This window comes from Crocuta crocuta, unplaced genomic scaffold, assembly GCF_008692635.1.
Source record: "Crocuta crocuta isolate KB4526 unplaced genomic scaffold, BGI_CrCroc_1.0 scaffold167, whole genome shotgun sequence".
Lineage (NCBI taxonomy): Eukaryota > Metazoa > Chordata > Mammalia > Carnivora > Hyaenidae > Crocuta > Crocuta crocuta.
This window is the reverse complement of record NW_027532406.1, coordinates 7,570,869-7,588,595: the sequence shown is the minus strand read 5'-3', so window position 1 is coordinate 7,588,595 and position 17,727 is coordinate 7,570,869. Positions and strand designations below refer to the sequence as shown.

The window sequence follows — 17,727 nt, the reverse complement described above, 5'->3', positions numbered from 1 at the left end:
GGTTTTTTTTTTTTTTTTTTTTTGGTTCCCATGTTTTTCTCTTTCTTGGTTTAATTCCTTGGTTTGGTAGAACACATCCTCCTTTAACTTCCTGAGAAAAATGCATTGAAAGTAAATTCTCTGAGACTCTGGATGCATGAAGGTGTTTTTATATACACTCATGTACTTGACAGTTTTGATACAAAATTCTAAGTTAAAAAATCATTCCCCTCCACCCCCCGAATTTTGATCTCCTAGCTTCAGTGTTGTTCTTTAGAAGTCTGAGGTTATTCTGATTATTTTTTGTATATGGTCGGTCTACTTTTTTTTCCTGGAAGGTTTTAGGAATCTTTATTCCCTTGGGATTTTGAAAATTCTCTTTTGCCTCAGTATTTTTTTTTTTTTTTTTAAACTTTCCATGCCTTTAATTTTAAAGACTTGTCTTTTAAGAAAGCATGCTATTCAGTTCTGGCAAGTTTTTTGGTACCATTTCTTCAACAAATTTCTTCCAATTTTTTTTTTTCAATTTTTAATTCAACTTTTTTGAATTTTAAGTCACTAATTTTTAATCCATGTAGATGCCATGATCATTTTGAGAATACAGACTTCATTTTGTTTTGAAGTTTTTCTTCATCCTGCATGGTTTCTGTTTCCTTGGCATTCGTTTCGACAGTTTTGGTTTTTCCTTAAAAGTCCATCGATCTTTGGTTATCCATTCATACTTAAAAGTNGGGTGATTGTAGACTCAATCTACTTGTTTTCATTCCTCTTACCCCTGGCTGTGCCTAACTGTACTCAAATCCAAAGTACCCCATTCCTCCATCATCCCTTTCAAAAATATCTAAAGTCCCTTTAGTTCAATCTCTCCAGAAGATAAATTTCCAATCTTCTGCCCAGGCCAGAAAGGGGAAGTTGTCAGGCTATTGTAGTGCTAATGAAAATGGGTAAATGGGTTTTTAACTGCTTTTTATAACAGCTATTTATTTTCAGCATTTCCCTAAGCCAAATACATTTTCTAACATTTTTATTCTCAATGCCTGAGCCTCAGTTCAGTAATATAAAAACTGGCTGCCTTCTTGGCTCCTTCCAGCTCATCTTAGTCTATGTTCTGCCAAAGCGAGCACTCCTTCTGGCCCATCTTATGTTGCCGCTTTCTCTGGCTGACCACTCAGTCACTCCTGTTCTGTAGCTTCGAAAAATGGGTTTACTGTTGTCTCCTCTCCCTTCTATTTTGGTTATGATCTTTTATCTCTTTATTAATGTTTTAAAGGGATTTCAGGAGCAAAAGGCAGTTACTTCCTTATTAACCATTCAAAAAGTAAGTTCTGAGGAAAAATTTAAGACTGTGACAGGTTTCTATATACAGAAGAAAATGCCTATGGAATCTTATTACTACCACCGATACTGCTATAATTCACTTACCGATTTTGTTTGTTAACAGCTGTGTCTGCACCATTTAGAACCAGCTCTTTCACTTCTGTTGCACCAAAGTTTTCAACTGTGATCTATTAATTTAAATTTTTAAAAAAAGTCAATGTCAGACTCAAAACTTAATAGATTTTAATAACCTATTATTATAGTCTACCTTTCTCTGATTAAGTATAAGAATAAAGCTGAGGTAAAATTCTGCTACTACCATAAGCTTAATTAATTTTAAATAAAGCCACAACGAGAAGTTTTCAACCTCTGTGTGAAATTCTACCATGACTAACTACAAATTACCAAATGTTTGGTTAGTTAAGAACAGGAAACAGAGTATTTATTATATGTAAAACATTAGAACAAGCACTACAGGAGTAAAATATCAGAAAGGAAGTTTTCTTTGCACATGTGACAGAATACAAGTGTCAAAATGTATGCACCCTAGACCCGCCATGCTCTTCTCACGTGACAATTCCTACTCCTATACTTGGGTCTTGTTTGCATTCTTGACCACAGGTGGTTTTTCCAGTGTGCATGATTTGGTTTATAAAGACAGCTGGTTATTTTGAAGCTTTTTGCTTTCCCAGTCTGCTGATTTTCCAAAAAAATATTACCATTCCCACCTTTGAATCTTTTCTCCTTCTATTCCCTCTTTTTGGAATATTATCCTCTTCTATGAAAACATTTTTTTTCTTTTTAGTACCTGCTATCTACAAAACATTCTGGTGGAGTTGAGGTGATAACAGATGAATAAATCCCTGCTGTGGAGTTTACGATCTAGTTGAGGAGAAATGTGTTATATAAGCAACTTCTTAAAATAAATGCTTAATAGAGAAATGAACAAAATGCTATCAAACCACCGAGGAAAGAACACTCACTTCTAATTGAAGAAAGTATGAAAGACCTTGAGGAAGAAATGTCCTTTGAAAAGCCCCAAAAGGATGAGTAGGGCTCTCAATGACTGAGAGGGGATGGAATTTCTGATTGAGCACAGGGATTGGACAGGACAGATATGAGAGTAAATATCAAATTCTGAAAACGTATGGCCCTAAAAAATAGGAAGATAAGGTATGTAAGAGAATACTGTGTGACATGATAAAACCTGGTATTAATGGAGGGATATGTAAGTGAGAAAGAAAGCCAGGTTATAAATGTCTTTGAAGCCCATTCTAAGGCCATTATTATGCAAGCAATAAAAAAGTCATTGAAAATTTCTGGAAAAGAAATGGCAGTGGTAAGGAATGTTTAAATTACCATAGTTCTTGAATATACTAAGCATTCACAAACTTGGTATTGATAAATGAGAAATTATATTGCTTGGAACCCAAGGTTTCAGTCCATTGAGATAATAAAAATTCAAAGATAATTGATACTGTTATAAATGAAATAGAATTGAAGAATCAAACCATTGGGAAACCAACCATTCAACCATTATTTATTAAAATAAATTCATTTATTTCATCTTCACCAAATTTTCTTACAACTGTCCTATGTGCCAATTCTTAAAATGATCAAAAAATGGATAAACTTTTTGAGGGAGCACATAATTTTTTTTGAAAATTATGGGAAAATATGGTATCTGTGAGATTTGACAAGATCATAAAGAGAACTATTTGGGGGCGGAAACAAATACATAAACTTTTTAAAAGGAAAAAGAAAGAGAAAAGACCCAAAGGTTTTACCATTTTCCCAAGAGTTTAATTTATAACATTTAAACCATTCCATTCTGGAGTGCTTTCTCATAATCCTTGCTGATTTTCTCATCTTTAAATGTCAACTGGTCTACTTCTGCCAGATCCTTGTTTGTCAAGGGCTTTGCACATAGATGGATAAGTTATTCAACATCTCTTTCACTAAATTAACAAAATTCTGTGTCTTTGGCAAGATTTGCAATTTCATTTTCCAAGTAACATTACAATGTATTTGCATTTGCACCGTGGTATGTCATTCAACAGTAAGATAACTGAGCAAGAACAAATATTAGTGTGGAGAAGAAAGGGATGTCTGAGTAGGAATTAGTCTTTTAAGTGGTAAGTTCATTAGTGAATTTTCTAATGTATGATAACTTTTGCTTCTCTAAAGATTCTTGTAATTAACTACAGACTCAAAAATGAATACTTGAATAAAGAGTTCCTTTTATATTTGTAAAGATCTTTAACATAATGATAAAGCACCAGGCTCTGAAGTCACAGACCTAGGTATAAAAATTATTTCTGACATGTAAGGACTGTTTTCAGTTTTCTTCATCTGTAAAATAAGGATAATAGTACCAATCTCATAGGACTGTTATGAGGATTAAATGAAATAATGTACATATTGTGACTAGAAAACAGTTAATGCTCAATAAATGTTAGCTAAAGGGTTAAAAATTCCACTCGTCAAAAAAACAAAAACAAAAACAAAAAGCCATAAAGCAGGGATGATGAATAATCAGGTTATACTAGGTCTTTCCATCTTACCGTAAAATTAAGACAAAATGTTTCCTCGACATCATCTTCTGGATAATCCAATAACTGTTGCATGCTTCTGCAAACAATATACATTTTTCTTTGAGGTAAAACATTATTGGGTATTTTTACTATTTTGCTTATAAATATATATTTCTCATTCATTCTTGATAAAATCCTTTTATTAATCTGTACTGTAGGTTTCAGAATGGTAGATGTATAATAGCAAGCTAATGAACAATTGTGAAGGAAAAAAACTCACTCTAAGGTTTTTATCTCTTCTAAATACAAAGGCCATGTAGCCACCCATTTTTAACATTTGTTCTTATTCATATACAATTTTTATGCTATTTTATGTAATAAATAAGAAGAAACTTTATATATTCCAGCTAGGAATGAAAGTAATCAAAAGTCCAAGTTAATCATTTAACCATTCTCAGGAAACATTACCTTCCTAAGTTTGTTATCTGATATTTGTAAAATATTGTTAAGTTACTCAAAATTTAGCAAATGGTTTTATACACAGAAGTCTTTCAGTACAAAAATTTGATCTGGGTAATAGAATGAGTTCTCCAAAATGAGAAGGGCTTTCGTTTATTTTGGAAAATCAACAAGCACAAAATACAATTATTTCTAAAAGGAATCATTTTAGAAATTATTATTTAGAAAATTCTAAAATTTTCCTTCTAAAAGGAAAGCTTTCTGTACATTTCCCATGCTCTATTACCTAAACCCGACCCTTCTCACTTTTTACCACTAACCTCCCAACATCAGGCACTAGTTCCTTCAAATCATCCAAGGATGGCTTCTTTTTCAGCAGTTTCTTATATAAAGCCAAAGGAAAATGGAGGTCCACAATAGTAAAATTATAAATTGCTAATCCACAGATAACACCAATCAAATGGAACAAATCACTGTCTTCAAATGTCTAAAAATAAAAGAAAAAAAAAAGTAAAGACCATTTCCAAGTTAAAATGTTACATTATTTCTGATGACAAAAACATATACTTGTAGTAGAAAATTTTGAAGACACAGAAAAAAGTAATGAATAACAAGAAAAAGCTCATTTGCAATCCTATCTCCCTGGGATAATATCAGTGTTAGTATTTCTACACATTTCCATAGATATATTTTCTAAGACAAAACGAAGACCTTGCTAAAATCACAACTGGTTTTTTCCCCCCAGAAATATGAGCATTTCTACATCATTAAGCATTAAATTAATAAATGATTACTAGGACATTTAATCTGATTTAAATAATTATACACATTCATAACTTGGAAGATTTAAAAAGCATAAAGAAAATGAATAAATGCCTATAATCAATCACTCAGAAACAATGATTAAAAAAATATTTTGACGTATTGTAAGTTCAAAAAAAGATTTAAAAACATTATACTTAAGGTTTTCTCATTTTTCTAATCAAAAAAGTGGAACAGTAGCTTAGGAGAAAAGCCAATGGAAAACAAGCTAATTTGTGCTTCAGACTCAAGGATTGGAAGTACCAAAAATACTTTTAAAGTCAAGTAGGCCCAGTTAGCTCAATTAGTAAAACAACATTCTGAAAATCAGAGGTACTAACTAGAATAGTGTTGAAAACGGGATATGTGGTGAGAAGTCCCTTGCCTTTCTAGAAAGAATAAGCCAAAGTGGCTCTGGAATCTGAAACAGATGATGCATTAAAAACAAAGGGATCAAAGGGTTCAAGGGGATCAAGGGGTACAAACCTCCAGTTACATAATAAATAAGTTGTACGGATATAAAGTAGAGCATAGGGAATGTAGTCAATAATATTTTAATAGCTTTGTATGGTGACAGAGTAACTAACTACACTTTAAGTACTGTACATATACTATGAATACTATGTGTACTATGAATCGCTATGTTACACACCTGAAACTAATATATATTATATTGAATGTCAACTCTACTTCAACTAAAAATGTAATTTAAAAAGTTAAAACAGGGGTTCCTGGGTGGCTCAGCTGATTAAGCCTCTGACTTCAGCTCAGGTTATGATCTTGCAGTTCATGGGTTCGATTGCTGCGTTGGGCTCTCTGCTGACAGCTCAGAGCCTGCAGCCTGCTTCAGATTTTGTGTCTCTCTTACTCTCTGTCCCTCTCCTGCTCATGCTGTTTCTCCAAGATAAACATTAAAAAAATTAAAAAAAAAAAACAAAGTTAAAACACAGAATGTACATACAAAGAAACAAGTGGATCAAATGAAGGTATGCATAGTTAACAATGAATGAGAATCCTAACTTCCCTTTCCAGTGTTCAGAACACTACTAGAACACTGGCAGCCAAAGAGTAAAAAAACATAAGAGTTAAAAACCTATATATGTTGACATTTGATGGTTCGTCCTTGAAATGCCTTTACCTAATTACTCTATGAGCGGGGACTGTAAATCATGTGTATGTCCAAATGACATAACTTTTCAGTGTCACGTTTTTAACAGTGAATAAAAAGCCAAGGATCACAAGAAAAAGACAGGAAATAACTGTCTGGTATTCAAAAGTGTCCAGAATTTAACAAAAATCTATGAGACATTAAAAAAAGGAATATGGCCCATTCACAAGAAAAAAAATACATATATAAATTGTTGACAAACACCCAGACACTGGATTTACTAGACAAAGACTTTAAATCAACAGTCCTAAATATGCTCAAATCGCTAAAGGAAAAGAGAAGAGAAGAATAATGTCTCCTCAAATAGAGACTATCAGTAAAGAGATAGAAATTATGGAAAGGAACCAACTACAAATTCTGGAGCTGAAAAGTACAATAACTGAAACAAAAAGTTCACTGCAGGGGTACAAGAAATTTGAACAGGCAGAAGAAAGAAACCATGAACTTGAAGATGGGTCAACTGAAATCTATTTTGTGGAACAGCAAGAAAAAAGAATGAAGAAATATGAACAGAGTCTAACAGACTTATGGGACACCATCAAGTGTAACATCATGTAAACAGGAGAGTCCCACAAGGAAAGGAGAGAATAAGGCAGAAAGAATATTTGAAGAAATGGCTGAAAACTTCTTAAATTTGATAAAAGACATAAATCTAACATCCAAGTAGCTCAACAAACTTCATTTATGACAAATTCAAGATCCACATCCAGACATGTTTTAATCTAAGCGATAAAAAGTCAATTACAAAAAGAGTCTTGAAAACAGCAAAAGAGAAGCAACTCATGACATAGCAGAGCTCCTCAATAGGATTAATCACTGATTTCCAATCGGAAACCATGCATGTCAGAGAGGGTGGAATAACACACTTAAATAGCTGAAAGAAAACTGTCAAGCAAGAATTCTACATTCAGGAAATCTCAGATAAAGAAAATCTGAGACAGTTCGTTGTTACTAGACCTTCCTTACAAGAAATGCTAAAGTCTATTAGACTGAAAGGAAGGGATGCTACACAGTAACTCAAAGCCATACAAAGAAAAGAACTCTGCTAAAGGTAACTACACAAGTACATATAAAAGTTAAAATTATTATATTTTTGACTCGTAACTCCTTTTTTTCTCTATATGGTTTAAAATTCAAATGTGTAAAATAACTATAAATCTACATTAATGGGCATACAATGTATAAAGTTGTAAGGTGTGACAATAACAAAAAGAAAAGGACAGAGCTGTTTCAGGAACAGTTTCTGCACGTTATGGAAGCTGGTATTAATTCAACTAGATTTTTAAAAATTTAAGGTGTTAATTGTAACCCTCAGAGCAAGTACTAAAGAAAAATATATAGATATATATAGAGAGAGAGAGAGAAAGGGAAATGAGAAAAGAATCAAAATAACACACTAGACAAAAAAACAATTAAATTTCTTTAAAAAGGCAGTAATGGAGTAAGTGAAGAATAAGAGAGATAAAGATAAGATTTACAGGAAACAAACAGTAAAATGGCAGAAGTGCTTCCTTATTAGTAATAGCTTTAAGTGTAAATGAATTAAATTCTGCAATCAAAAGGCAGAAACTAGCAGAAAAGATTTTAAGAAACCATTTTTCAACTACAACCAGTCCCTAATTTACAATGGTTCAACTTCCGATTTTTTTATTTTACAATGCTGCAAAAGTGATATTACACCAGCAGAAACCATACTTCACATTTTAGATTTTGCTCTTTTCCTGGGACAGCAATATACAGTATGTGCTGAGCAGCAACAGTAAGCCACAGCTTCCAGATAGTCATGCAATCATGAGGGTAAACCACCAATACACTTATAACCATTGTGCCCATACAACAATTCTATTCTCCATTTTCAGTACAATAATCAATAAATTACGTGTGATATTCAACATTTGGTTAAAAAATGGGTTTAAGATGATTTTGCCCAACTACAGGCTGTTCTGAGCATGTTTAGTGTAGGTTAGGCTAAGGTCTAATGTTCAGCAGATTAGGTGTAGTCAATGCATGTTTGATTTTAAAATTTCCAATTTACAGTGGGTTTATTAAAACATGACATCATAGTAAGTCTAGGAAGATGTGTATATGCTGTCTACAAGCCTCACTTTAAAGTCAGACACTAGAGGCCTGCTCAGCGCTTTGGGAGCAGGGCCGCCACGCTGCACACAGCCCGGGAGCACCACAGCTGTTGGACCCTCGTCTGCCGCACAGAGCCCCTCAGCAATGGCCTGCATTGGGTTGCCTCAAGAAACAAGCCAAACTACACATGGTGGAGACTCCCAAATATGAATAGGAAAACAAAATAACCAAACACTCAACAAGAGAAACCAAGAGACACCATTCAAAGAACAATTCCTGGACAGACCCTGAACAAAGAGCCTTCTCTAATACAGCAGAACTCGCAGGGGCAGAGTGTACAATTAGCTTTTAAAATTAACAAGAGACAGAAAGCTAACCAAAATGACGAAATGGAAGAACTCTCCTCCAAAGAAATTCCAAGAAGAAAAGCTGGAGTAGCTATACTTATCTCAGACAAACTGAACTTTAAATTAAAGAGAGTAACAAGGGATGAAGAAGGGCATTATATAATAATTACATGGTCTATCCATCAGGAAGAACTAACAACTATAAATGTCTACACACCAAATATGGGAGCACCTAAATATATAAAACAATTAATCACAAACAGAAACACTCTTGTGGATAAGAATGTGCTAATAGCAGGGGACTTTAATACTCAACAGCAATGGATAGATCAACCAGATGGAAAATCACTAAAGAAACAATGGACTTGTATGACACATTGACCACATGGATCTGACAGATATATTTATGGAATTCACTTTCTTCTCAAGTGCGCATGGCTCATTCTCCAAGATAGATCACACACTGGGACATAAAGCAGCCCTCAATAAATAGAAAAGAACTGAGATCATACCATGCACACTTTCAGATCACAATGCTATGAAACTTGAAATCAATCACAGGAAGAAGCCTGGAAAACCTCCAAAAACATGGAGGTTAAAGAACACCCTACTAAAGAAAGAATGGGCCAATGAGGCAATTAGAGAAGAAATTTAAAAATATATGGAAACAAATGAAAATGAAAATACAACAATCCAAACTCTATAGGATGCGGCAAAGGCAGTCCTAAGAGGAAAGTACATTGAATTCTAGGCCTATTTCAAGAAATTAGAAAAAGTGTAAGTGCAAAATCTAACAGCTCACCTAAAGGAACGAGAGAGAGCAACAAGAGCNACTACCAAAATTCACACGGGAAGAGACTGAAAATCTGAACAGACCCATAACTAGTGAAGAAATCGAATCAGTTACCAAAAATCTCCCACAAATAAGAGCTCTGGACCTGATGGCTTCCCTGGAGAATTATACCAGACATTTAAAACAGAATTAATACCCATTCTTCTCAAGGTATTCCAAAAAACAGAAATCAAAGGAAAACTTCCAGACTCATTTTATGAAGCCGGCATCACTTTGATTCCCAAGCCAGACAGAGATCCAGCAAAAAAATAAAAAACAAAAAACCCCACAACCTACAGGCCAATATCCTTGCAAAATTCCTCAACAAGATACTTGCAAATCAAATCCAACGGCACATAAAAAGAATTATCCACCANACAGACACATGAAACAAAGCTCAGCATCCCTCATCAGGGAAATACAAATCAAAACCACACTGAGATACCACCTCACGCTGGTCAGAGTGGCTAAAATGAACAAATCAGGAGACTATAGATGCTGGCAAGGATGTAGAGAAATGGGCACCCTTCTACACTGTTGGTGGGAATGTACACTGGTGCAGTCCCTCTGGAAAACAGTGTGGAGATTCCTCAAAACTTAACAATAGAACTTCCCTATGACCCAGTAATAGGACTGCTAGGAATTTACTCAAGGGATACAGGAGTGCTGATTCATAGAGCCACACATATCCCAATGTTCACAGCAGCACTCTCAACAATAGCCAAAACATGGAAAGAGCCTAAGTGTCCATCAACGGATAAATGGATCAAGAAGATGTGGTTTATCTATACAATGGAATAGTACATGGCAATGAGAAAGAATGAAATCTGGCCATGTGTAGCAACATGGATGAAACTTGAGGGTGTTATGCTGAGCGAAATAAGTCAGGCAGAGGACAGATACCATATGTTTGCATGTATAGGAGGATTAAGAGGAACTTAACGGAGGACCATGAGGGAGAAGAAGTGGGAAAATAGCGGGGGAGAGGGAGGGAGGCAAACCATGAGAGACTCTTGAATGCCAAGAACAAACTGAGGGCAGATGGGGTGGGGGGGATGAGATGGGGGTTATGGGCATGGAGGAGGGCACTTGTGGGGATGAGCACTGGGTGTTATAATGGAAACCAACTTGACAATAAACTATTAAAAAAATAAATAAATAAAGTCAGACACTAGCTTGAAAGGGAAACTTTGGGGGTCCAGGGTGACTCAGTTGGCTGAACATCAGACTTCAGCCCAGGTCATGATCACAAGTTTGAGCAGTACATCAGGCTTGCTGTTGTCAGCACACAGCCTGCTTCAGATCCTCTGTCCCCCTCTCCCTCCCCTCCCTCACTTGCACTCTTTTTCAAAAAAAGAAATGGTGAAAGTTTGAAAAAAATGATATGCCATGTAAACAGTAACCAAGACAGAGGTGAGTGGCTATACTAGTATCAGACAAAATAGACTTAAAAAAATGTTACAAAAGATAAAGACATATACTGATAAGCATCAATTCACCAAGAAGATGTAACATTTATAAACATTGGAGGCTATAATATCCCAATATCCAATATATCAATAATGGATATAACAATCAGACAGAAGATCAATAAGGAAATAGAGGACCTGAACAACACTGTAGGATGATCAGACTGAACAGACAGCTATAGAACAGTCCATTCAATAACAGCAGAACACATTATTCTCAAACGTAAATAGGATAATTTTCAGGAGAGACCACATTAGGTCAAAAATTAAGCCTTCAAAATTTTAAATTTATTTATTTTTGAAAGAGAGAGAGAGAGAGAGAGAGCGCATGCACTAAAGGGCAGAGAGGGAGGGAGATAGAAAATCTCAAGTAGGCTCCACAGTATCAGTGCAGAGTCTGATACAGGGCTTGAACCCGCGAACCTGGAGATCATGACCTGATCTGAAAACAAGAGTCCGATGCTTAACCAACTAAGCCACCCAGGCACCCCTCCTTCTGCCCCTGCTTTTTAAAGATTTTATGTTTAAGTAATCTCTATACCCACATGGGGCTTGAGTCCACAACCCAGTTATCAAGAGTTCCATGCTCCACTCACTGAGCCAGCCATGCACCCTATTTCCTTCCGTTGTTGATTTCTAGTTTCATTCCATAGTCATCAGAAAATATGTTTTTTATGATGTTAGTCTCTTTAAATTTAGGGGCAATTTATAATTCCAAATTCATAGAGAAATTTATATTTACAAATATATATATATTAAAAAATAAAATGGGTGGGGGGGTGGTAAATGAATAAAGGGCATTAAGGAAGAAGACATGTGTTGGGAGTTATATATAGGGGATGAATCACTGGAATCTACTCCTGAAATCACTGCACTATAGCTAATTTGGATATTAATTTAAAAATTAATTAAAAAATATCTCAAATCAATGATCAAACTTGATATCATAAAAACTATGCTAAGAAAAGCAGACTAAACCTGAAGTTGGTAGAGGGAAATAACAATAAGCATTAAAGTGGAGATAAATAAAATATAGATAGATTCTTTTAAAAGAGCAACAAAACTGACAAACCTTTAGCTAGAATGGCCAAGAAAAAAGAAAAGACTCACACTTCTAAAATGAGAATTTAAAGTGGCGACATTACTATCATCCTTACAGGCATAAAAAAGATTTTTAAAAGAATACTATGAACAACTGCATGACAACAAAACAGATAATCTAGAAGAAATGGGCAAATTCCTGGAACATACAGACTACCAAACTGACACCAGAAGGAAAAAAAAAAAAAACCCAATAACCTGTAACAAGAAACTGAATCACTAATCAAAAACCTCCAACAGGAGTACCTGAATGGCTCAGCTGGTTAAGCATCTGACTTCGGCTCAAGTTATGGTCTCAAGATTCTTGAGTTTGAGTCTCTGTCAGCACAGAGCCTGATTCTGGTTCTCTATCTCCCTCTCTCTGACCTTCCTCTGTGCTTGCACTCTCTCGCTCTCAAAAAATAAATATAAAATAAGCAAAAAAAACCTTCCAACAAAGAAAAGCCTAGGACCAGATTCTACCAAACATTTAAAGAATAATTAACACCCATTTTTCTTCTTCCAAGAAAAGGAAGAGGGAACATTTTCTAACTCATCTGTGAGGTCAAATACCATGACACCAAAGACAAAGGTATCACAAATAGCAAAAAGAAAACTATAGACCAGTATCCCTAACAAATAAGGATGGAAAAGTCATCAACAGAATATTAGCAAACTGAATTCAACAGCATACTAAAAGTATTATACCATGACCAAATAGTTTTATCTCAAGAATACAGGTGGTTCAACATAAAAAAAAAAAAAATGCACCAATGTAATACATCACATTAATGGAATGAAGGAGGAAAATCACATGTTCATCTTGATGCACAAAAAGCATCTGACAAAATACCACGCTCTTTCATGATAAATATACTCAACAAATCGTGCATAAAAGAGAACTTCTTAACATGATAGAAGGACTTTCTGGGAAAAAAAAAAAAAAGGAATTTATGAAAAATCAAATATCCTGCCAGATCAGGAAAAGAAAAGCATGTGCAGTCTAAACACTTGTATATGATAGTGTACTGGAAGTTCTACACAGGGCAATTAGGTGCAAGAAAAAGAAATAAAGGTATCTCAATTGGAAGGAAAGAAGTAAAATTAAATCTATTGCATTTGTGGATACCATGATCTTGTATAAAGAAAATCCATCCACAAAACAATTAGAGCTGATAAGTGAATTTAGCAAAGTCGCATAATACAAGATGAAAACACAAAAAGCAGTTGTATTTCTTTTATATGTGCTGCCAAAGCGAGCATAATCGGTTGTACTTCTATACCCTAGCAGTGAACAAACCAAATGTAAAACTTACACAAAGCTAAAGTAAACAAATAGCGTGGTACTGACATAAGGACAGACATATATTTCACTGGGATAAAACTTAAGAGTCCAGAGATAAATCCATATCTTTGTAGTCAATTAATTTTCAACAACGGTACCAAAACCACACAGTAAGGGAAAAACAGCCTTTTTAACAAATAATAGTGGGACAACGAGTTATTCACATGCAGAGAACGAAGCTGAACTCTTATTACCTCACAACATAGCCAAAAATTAACTCAAAATAGATCAAAGACCTATAACAGCTAAAACTATAAAACTCAGAAGAAAATTCAGAGGTTAATCTTCATGACCTTGCAATAGCCCATGGTTTCTTAGTTATTACACCAAAAACATATGCAACAAAAGAAAAAATAGGTAAGACTTCAACAAAATTTAAAACTTCTGTGTGCAAAAATACATTATCAAGAAAGCAAAAAGACAACCATAAAATGGGAGAGAATATTTGCAAATCATACATCTAATTAGAGTCTAGTATCCAGAATATATAAAAAACTCTTATAATTCAACAACAAAAAGATTAATTTTAAAATGAGCAGAGGACTTAAAAGACATTTTGCTAAAGAATGTATCAAACACATTAACTAGCCATTTAAGGAAATGCAATTTAGCACCAAATGAGGTACCACTTCATAACCACTGTAAGATTAAGAAATATATATAAATAAAAAATATTTTTGACATATATAATTTAAAAAAAAGGAAAATAGCAAATGTTGCCCATGAACTAGAAACTGGAATCCTCATATACTGTTGACGGGAATGTCAACAGTTTGGTGGTTCCTTAAAAAGTCAAATTGAATTATAACATGACCCAGCAATTCCACTCCTAGGAATACATCCAAACTAACTGCAGTGTGCAAACAAAAACTTGTACATAAATGTTCACAGCAGCATTATTCAGAGAATTTTACCAAAAGATGTAATTAACCCAAGTGTCTATTGGCTGATGAATGGATAAACAAAATGAGGCATATTCACACAAATGAGTATTATTCAATTATAAAATGGAATGAAGTATAGCATGGATGAACCTTGGAAACCTGCTACACGAAGAAGCCAGCCACAAAAGGCCACATATTGTATGACTTCATTTACAGCAAATATCAAGAAAAGACAAATACACAGAGACAGATAATAGAGTAGTGATCATCAAGGGCTGGAGGGAGAAGGAAATGGGGAGTAACCGCTAAATGTGTACAGGTTTCCTGTTGAGGTGATGGAATGTTCTGGAACACCACGAATATACTAAATGCCACTAAATTGTACATTAAAAAAATTCCTAAAATGATGAATATTGTTTTGAACTTACTTAATTAAAAAAAGTTTTTAAAAGAACATATAGCTCTCAGCCTTCTCCCTCTCCTAGTCAGGACTGAGTTTTCAATGTAGCAAGAAGACTGACTACATATAGAGTAGACTGAGTAAATATCTTTAAGATGATAGCTATGCAGTTTCTCAGTGGTGCTTTAAGTCATATAAAATGGAAAAGGAGGTTAGAGTAATGGTATTTGCATAGAATTAGAGATATCAGTATGATCTCACGGTTAGAAACCATATATATGCTGGAAATCATGAGATGTGTACATACGTGTGTATATACAGTTCCTGATTCTGTCTGCTGAGAATTTGAAAGCAATGACTACCTGGTAGTAGGGAGTACACTTAGCATTCAGAGCATAGTTTCTGCATACTATTTCCATCTGAAAAAGTGAGGGCTTTTAAGGAGAAAAGGCTAGGGGCGCCTGGGTGGCTCAGGTGGTTAGGCATCCAGCTTCGGCTCAGCTCATGATCTCACAGTTCGTGGGTTTGAGCCCCGCTTCAGGTTCTATGCTGACAGCTACCTCAGAGCCTGGAGCCTGTTTCAGATTCTGTGTCTCCCTCTCTCTCAGAAATAAATAAAACATTAAAAAAATTTTTTAAAAAGGGAGAAAAGACTAATACTAGAGCTGGGGTAAACACAAGAAGAGCTGGTCACATTGTTGTACCAAATGTAAATAATAATTAAGGAAAAACTGGGACACATCCAAAGTACACAAAAGAGGAACCAATTCAACAGGGCTCCACTGGTGAAATCAAGATATAACTGAAAGGATCTCCCAGAGATCCACAATAAAGCTTGTTAAGACTGCCCCACCCCTGGTCTCAAAACAATACCCCTCTGCAGAACTGAATGAAGTCCCATAGAACTCTGTGTTCCTAGAAGGACAGGCCTCCACCACATGTACCCTCTTAACTTCTATCTACCATACCATTAACAACCTACCCTAAGACACCAAGCCAAGGAGACTGTAATTCAATCAGATTAACCACCTACCTCAAAGGCCATCAGGACTACTCCACCATGTCTTAATATGTCTGTTTATCAACATAGGAAGCCTCAAACTCACAGGTTATCCCTCATCCCATCTTCCTGCGGTACTGTATAGGCCCTAAAATCTGACAGAACCTTACAACTATCCTTGCTCCACTAAACCTTTTCAGTGTTTGCCCCGGAACTCACAATCTATCATTTGGAAAATTGTCCATATCCTAAACTTCTTTCCAAGTTTTCCTTCCTCTTTTGTAAATGAACAAGACTGTCTTCTGAGGACACTATTTCCCCTGTAGCTCTCATAAATGGTGTCTGTTTTCTCTTCCAACCCCTCATACAATCAGGCATAGAGGTTAAGTCTCCTGACTCTTCACTCCTTCTAGACCTCCTTCCATTTACCTTCTTAAAAACCCCAGCTCCTCTAAAACATAGGCCAACTGACCATATCCCCCTGCTACTGCTCTCTATTATTTGTGCAGCTCTCCTGAGGTTATACTCAAAGGACAAAAAAATACACACCAAAAAAAACCCTTCAAAAACAACTAAAAAAAAAAGAAACGACCATTTTCAGCTTTTATCATGATACTGGTGGTAATGTTGGTATTGTTAGGCAGCAAATGTAGTTTTGGAGGATTTTTTCATACCAAGTACACCAGGTAGTAAGGAAGCTATGAAAGAGTATTAAAGTTGCATCAAAAGAACTCAGGTGTCAACCTGCAGAGCTCTTTCAAGACAAAGATGCGATAATATGAGCATCAATAAAGATAGTAATAACTATGATGGGCTAAAAACATCAAATATGTTTAAATCCATGAAAACAAAACTAAAAAAAAAAAAATAGTCACCAGTGGAGTATGTCAATGAACAGATTCATTCTTTAGAAAAATTAGTAACTAAAGAGAGAGAATCCATTCCCATACGAATTGTACTACTAAGGAACCAAATAGTATATACAGGAAAATTTCTCTGCATAGAAGTACCCAAGCCAATAAAATGAAAAAGAAATGTTAGAGTAGCACCATTTTGCAACCCCTAATAAATTAATGAGGCACTTATCATCAGTAACTGCTAACATCATAAAGATAGCCAGCCTACTAAAACATGAATAAATGGCACATCAAAGTTTTTAGAACCAATAGTAAATATTCTATATAAAATTCTTTCAAGCCATTCTACAAACTGAACCATCCATTTCATTTATAATCTCTAAATCAAGAGGCAGTGAACTTTCTGTAAGGGAACAGATGGTAAATAGTTCAGGCTTTGTTGATCATATGGTCTCTATCTTAAGTACTCAACTCTGCTTCTTCCAGCTATAGCTAGAAAGCAGCCATGAATAATAGGTAAAAGAGTGGGCATGATTTTATCTACAAGAACATGTGTTGGGAAGAACCTAGTTTATGGACTGTAATTTGCTGAGTAGTTACCTCTGTCCTAAATCAATGATTTAGGCAATCAATAATTGCTATTGATAAATTAATTTTTCCCAGAAGTTAATCTGGTAATTGTTATTCAATCATCAAATCTAAATCAGTGGAAAGAAAAGTCTACATCATTCTCAAACTGACCATTCCTTTATTTTGCTAATCTGAAATGTGTGGGAAGCATTAAGGTGTTTTGATGACTGAGTCCAAAAGTTTATAATTTTTCAAATCGTAGTAAAGCAGATCTCTGAATAAAATGTTAGGAATTCAGTAATAACTCTTATTTACTGAGTTAACTTGACACATGTAGGTATACATACATAGGTATATACATAGAAATAATTTAGACGGTTGGACTTCACCTTATCAGAAAACCAAATGAGCCTGGAATCTTCATAATACCTAAACATGCCATATTTAGGATCCAATAATTCCCTCATGATGAGCAAGAAAAATTCTTTGCGTACTCCTCCTGCATCAACAGCATCTTCTCCAACAAATATAACCTAAAATAGCATAATGCAAACACTGAATGTAAAGCAATGGAAGTATAGAAGTATATTCTGGAGAGCCCATAAT

The 17,727-nt window shown here is 34.9% G+C and overlaps 1 protein-coding gene across 8 annotated transcripts in view; it reads right to left on the bottom strand.

Moving 5' to 3' along the window:
- The window catches only part of HERC4 (HECT and RLD domain containing E3 ubiquitin protein ligase 4), a 137,198-nt gene that overhangs the window by 11,519 nt on the left and 107,952 nt on the right, over nt 1–17,727 (bottom strand). For all 8 annotated transcript variants that reach the window (XM_077778580.1, XM_077778581.1, XM_077778579.1 and 5 more), the window contains 4 exons: nt 17,511–17,654; nt 4,610–4,776; nt 3,861–3,927; nt 1,402–1,484 (listed from right to left, as the gene is read on the bottom strand). In XM_077778580.1, coding sequence (XP_077634706.1) covers nt 1,402–1,484; nt 3,861–3,927; nt 4,610–4,776; nt 17,511–17,654 — 461 coding nt within the window. The remainder of the gene's footprint in view (nt 1–1,401; nt 1,485–3,860; nt 3,928–4,609; nt 4,777–17,510; nt 17,655–17,727) is intronic.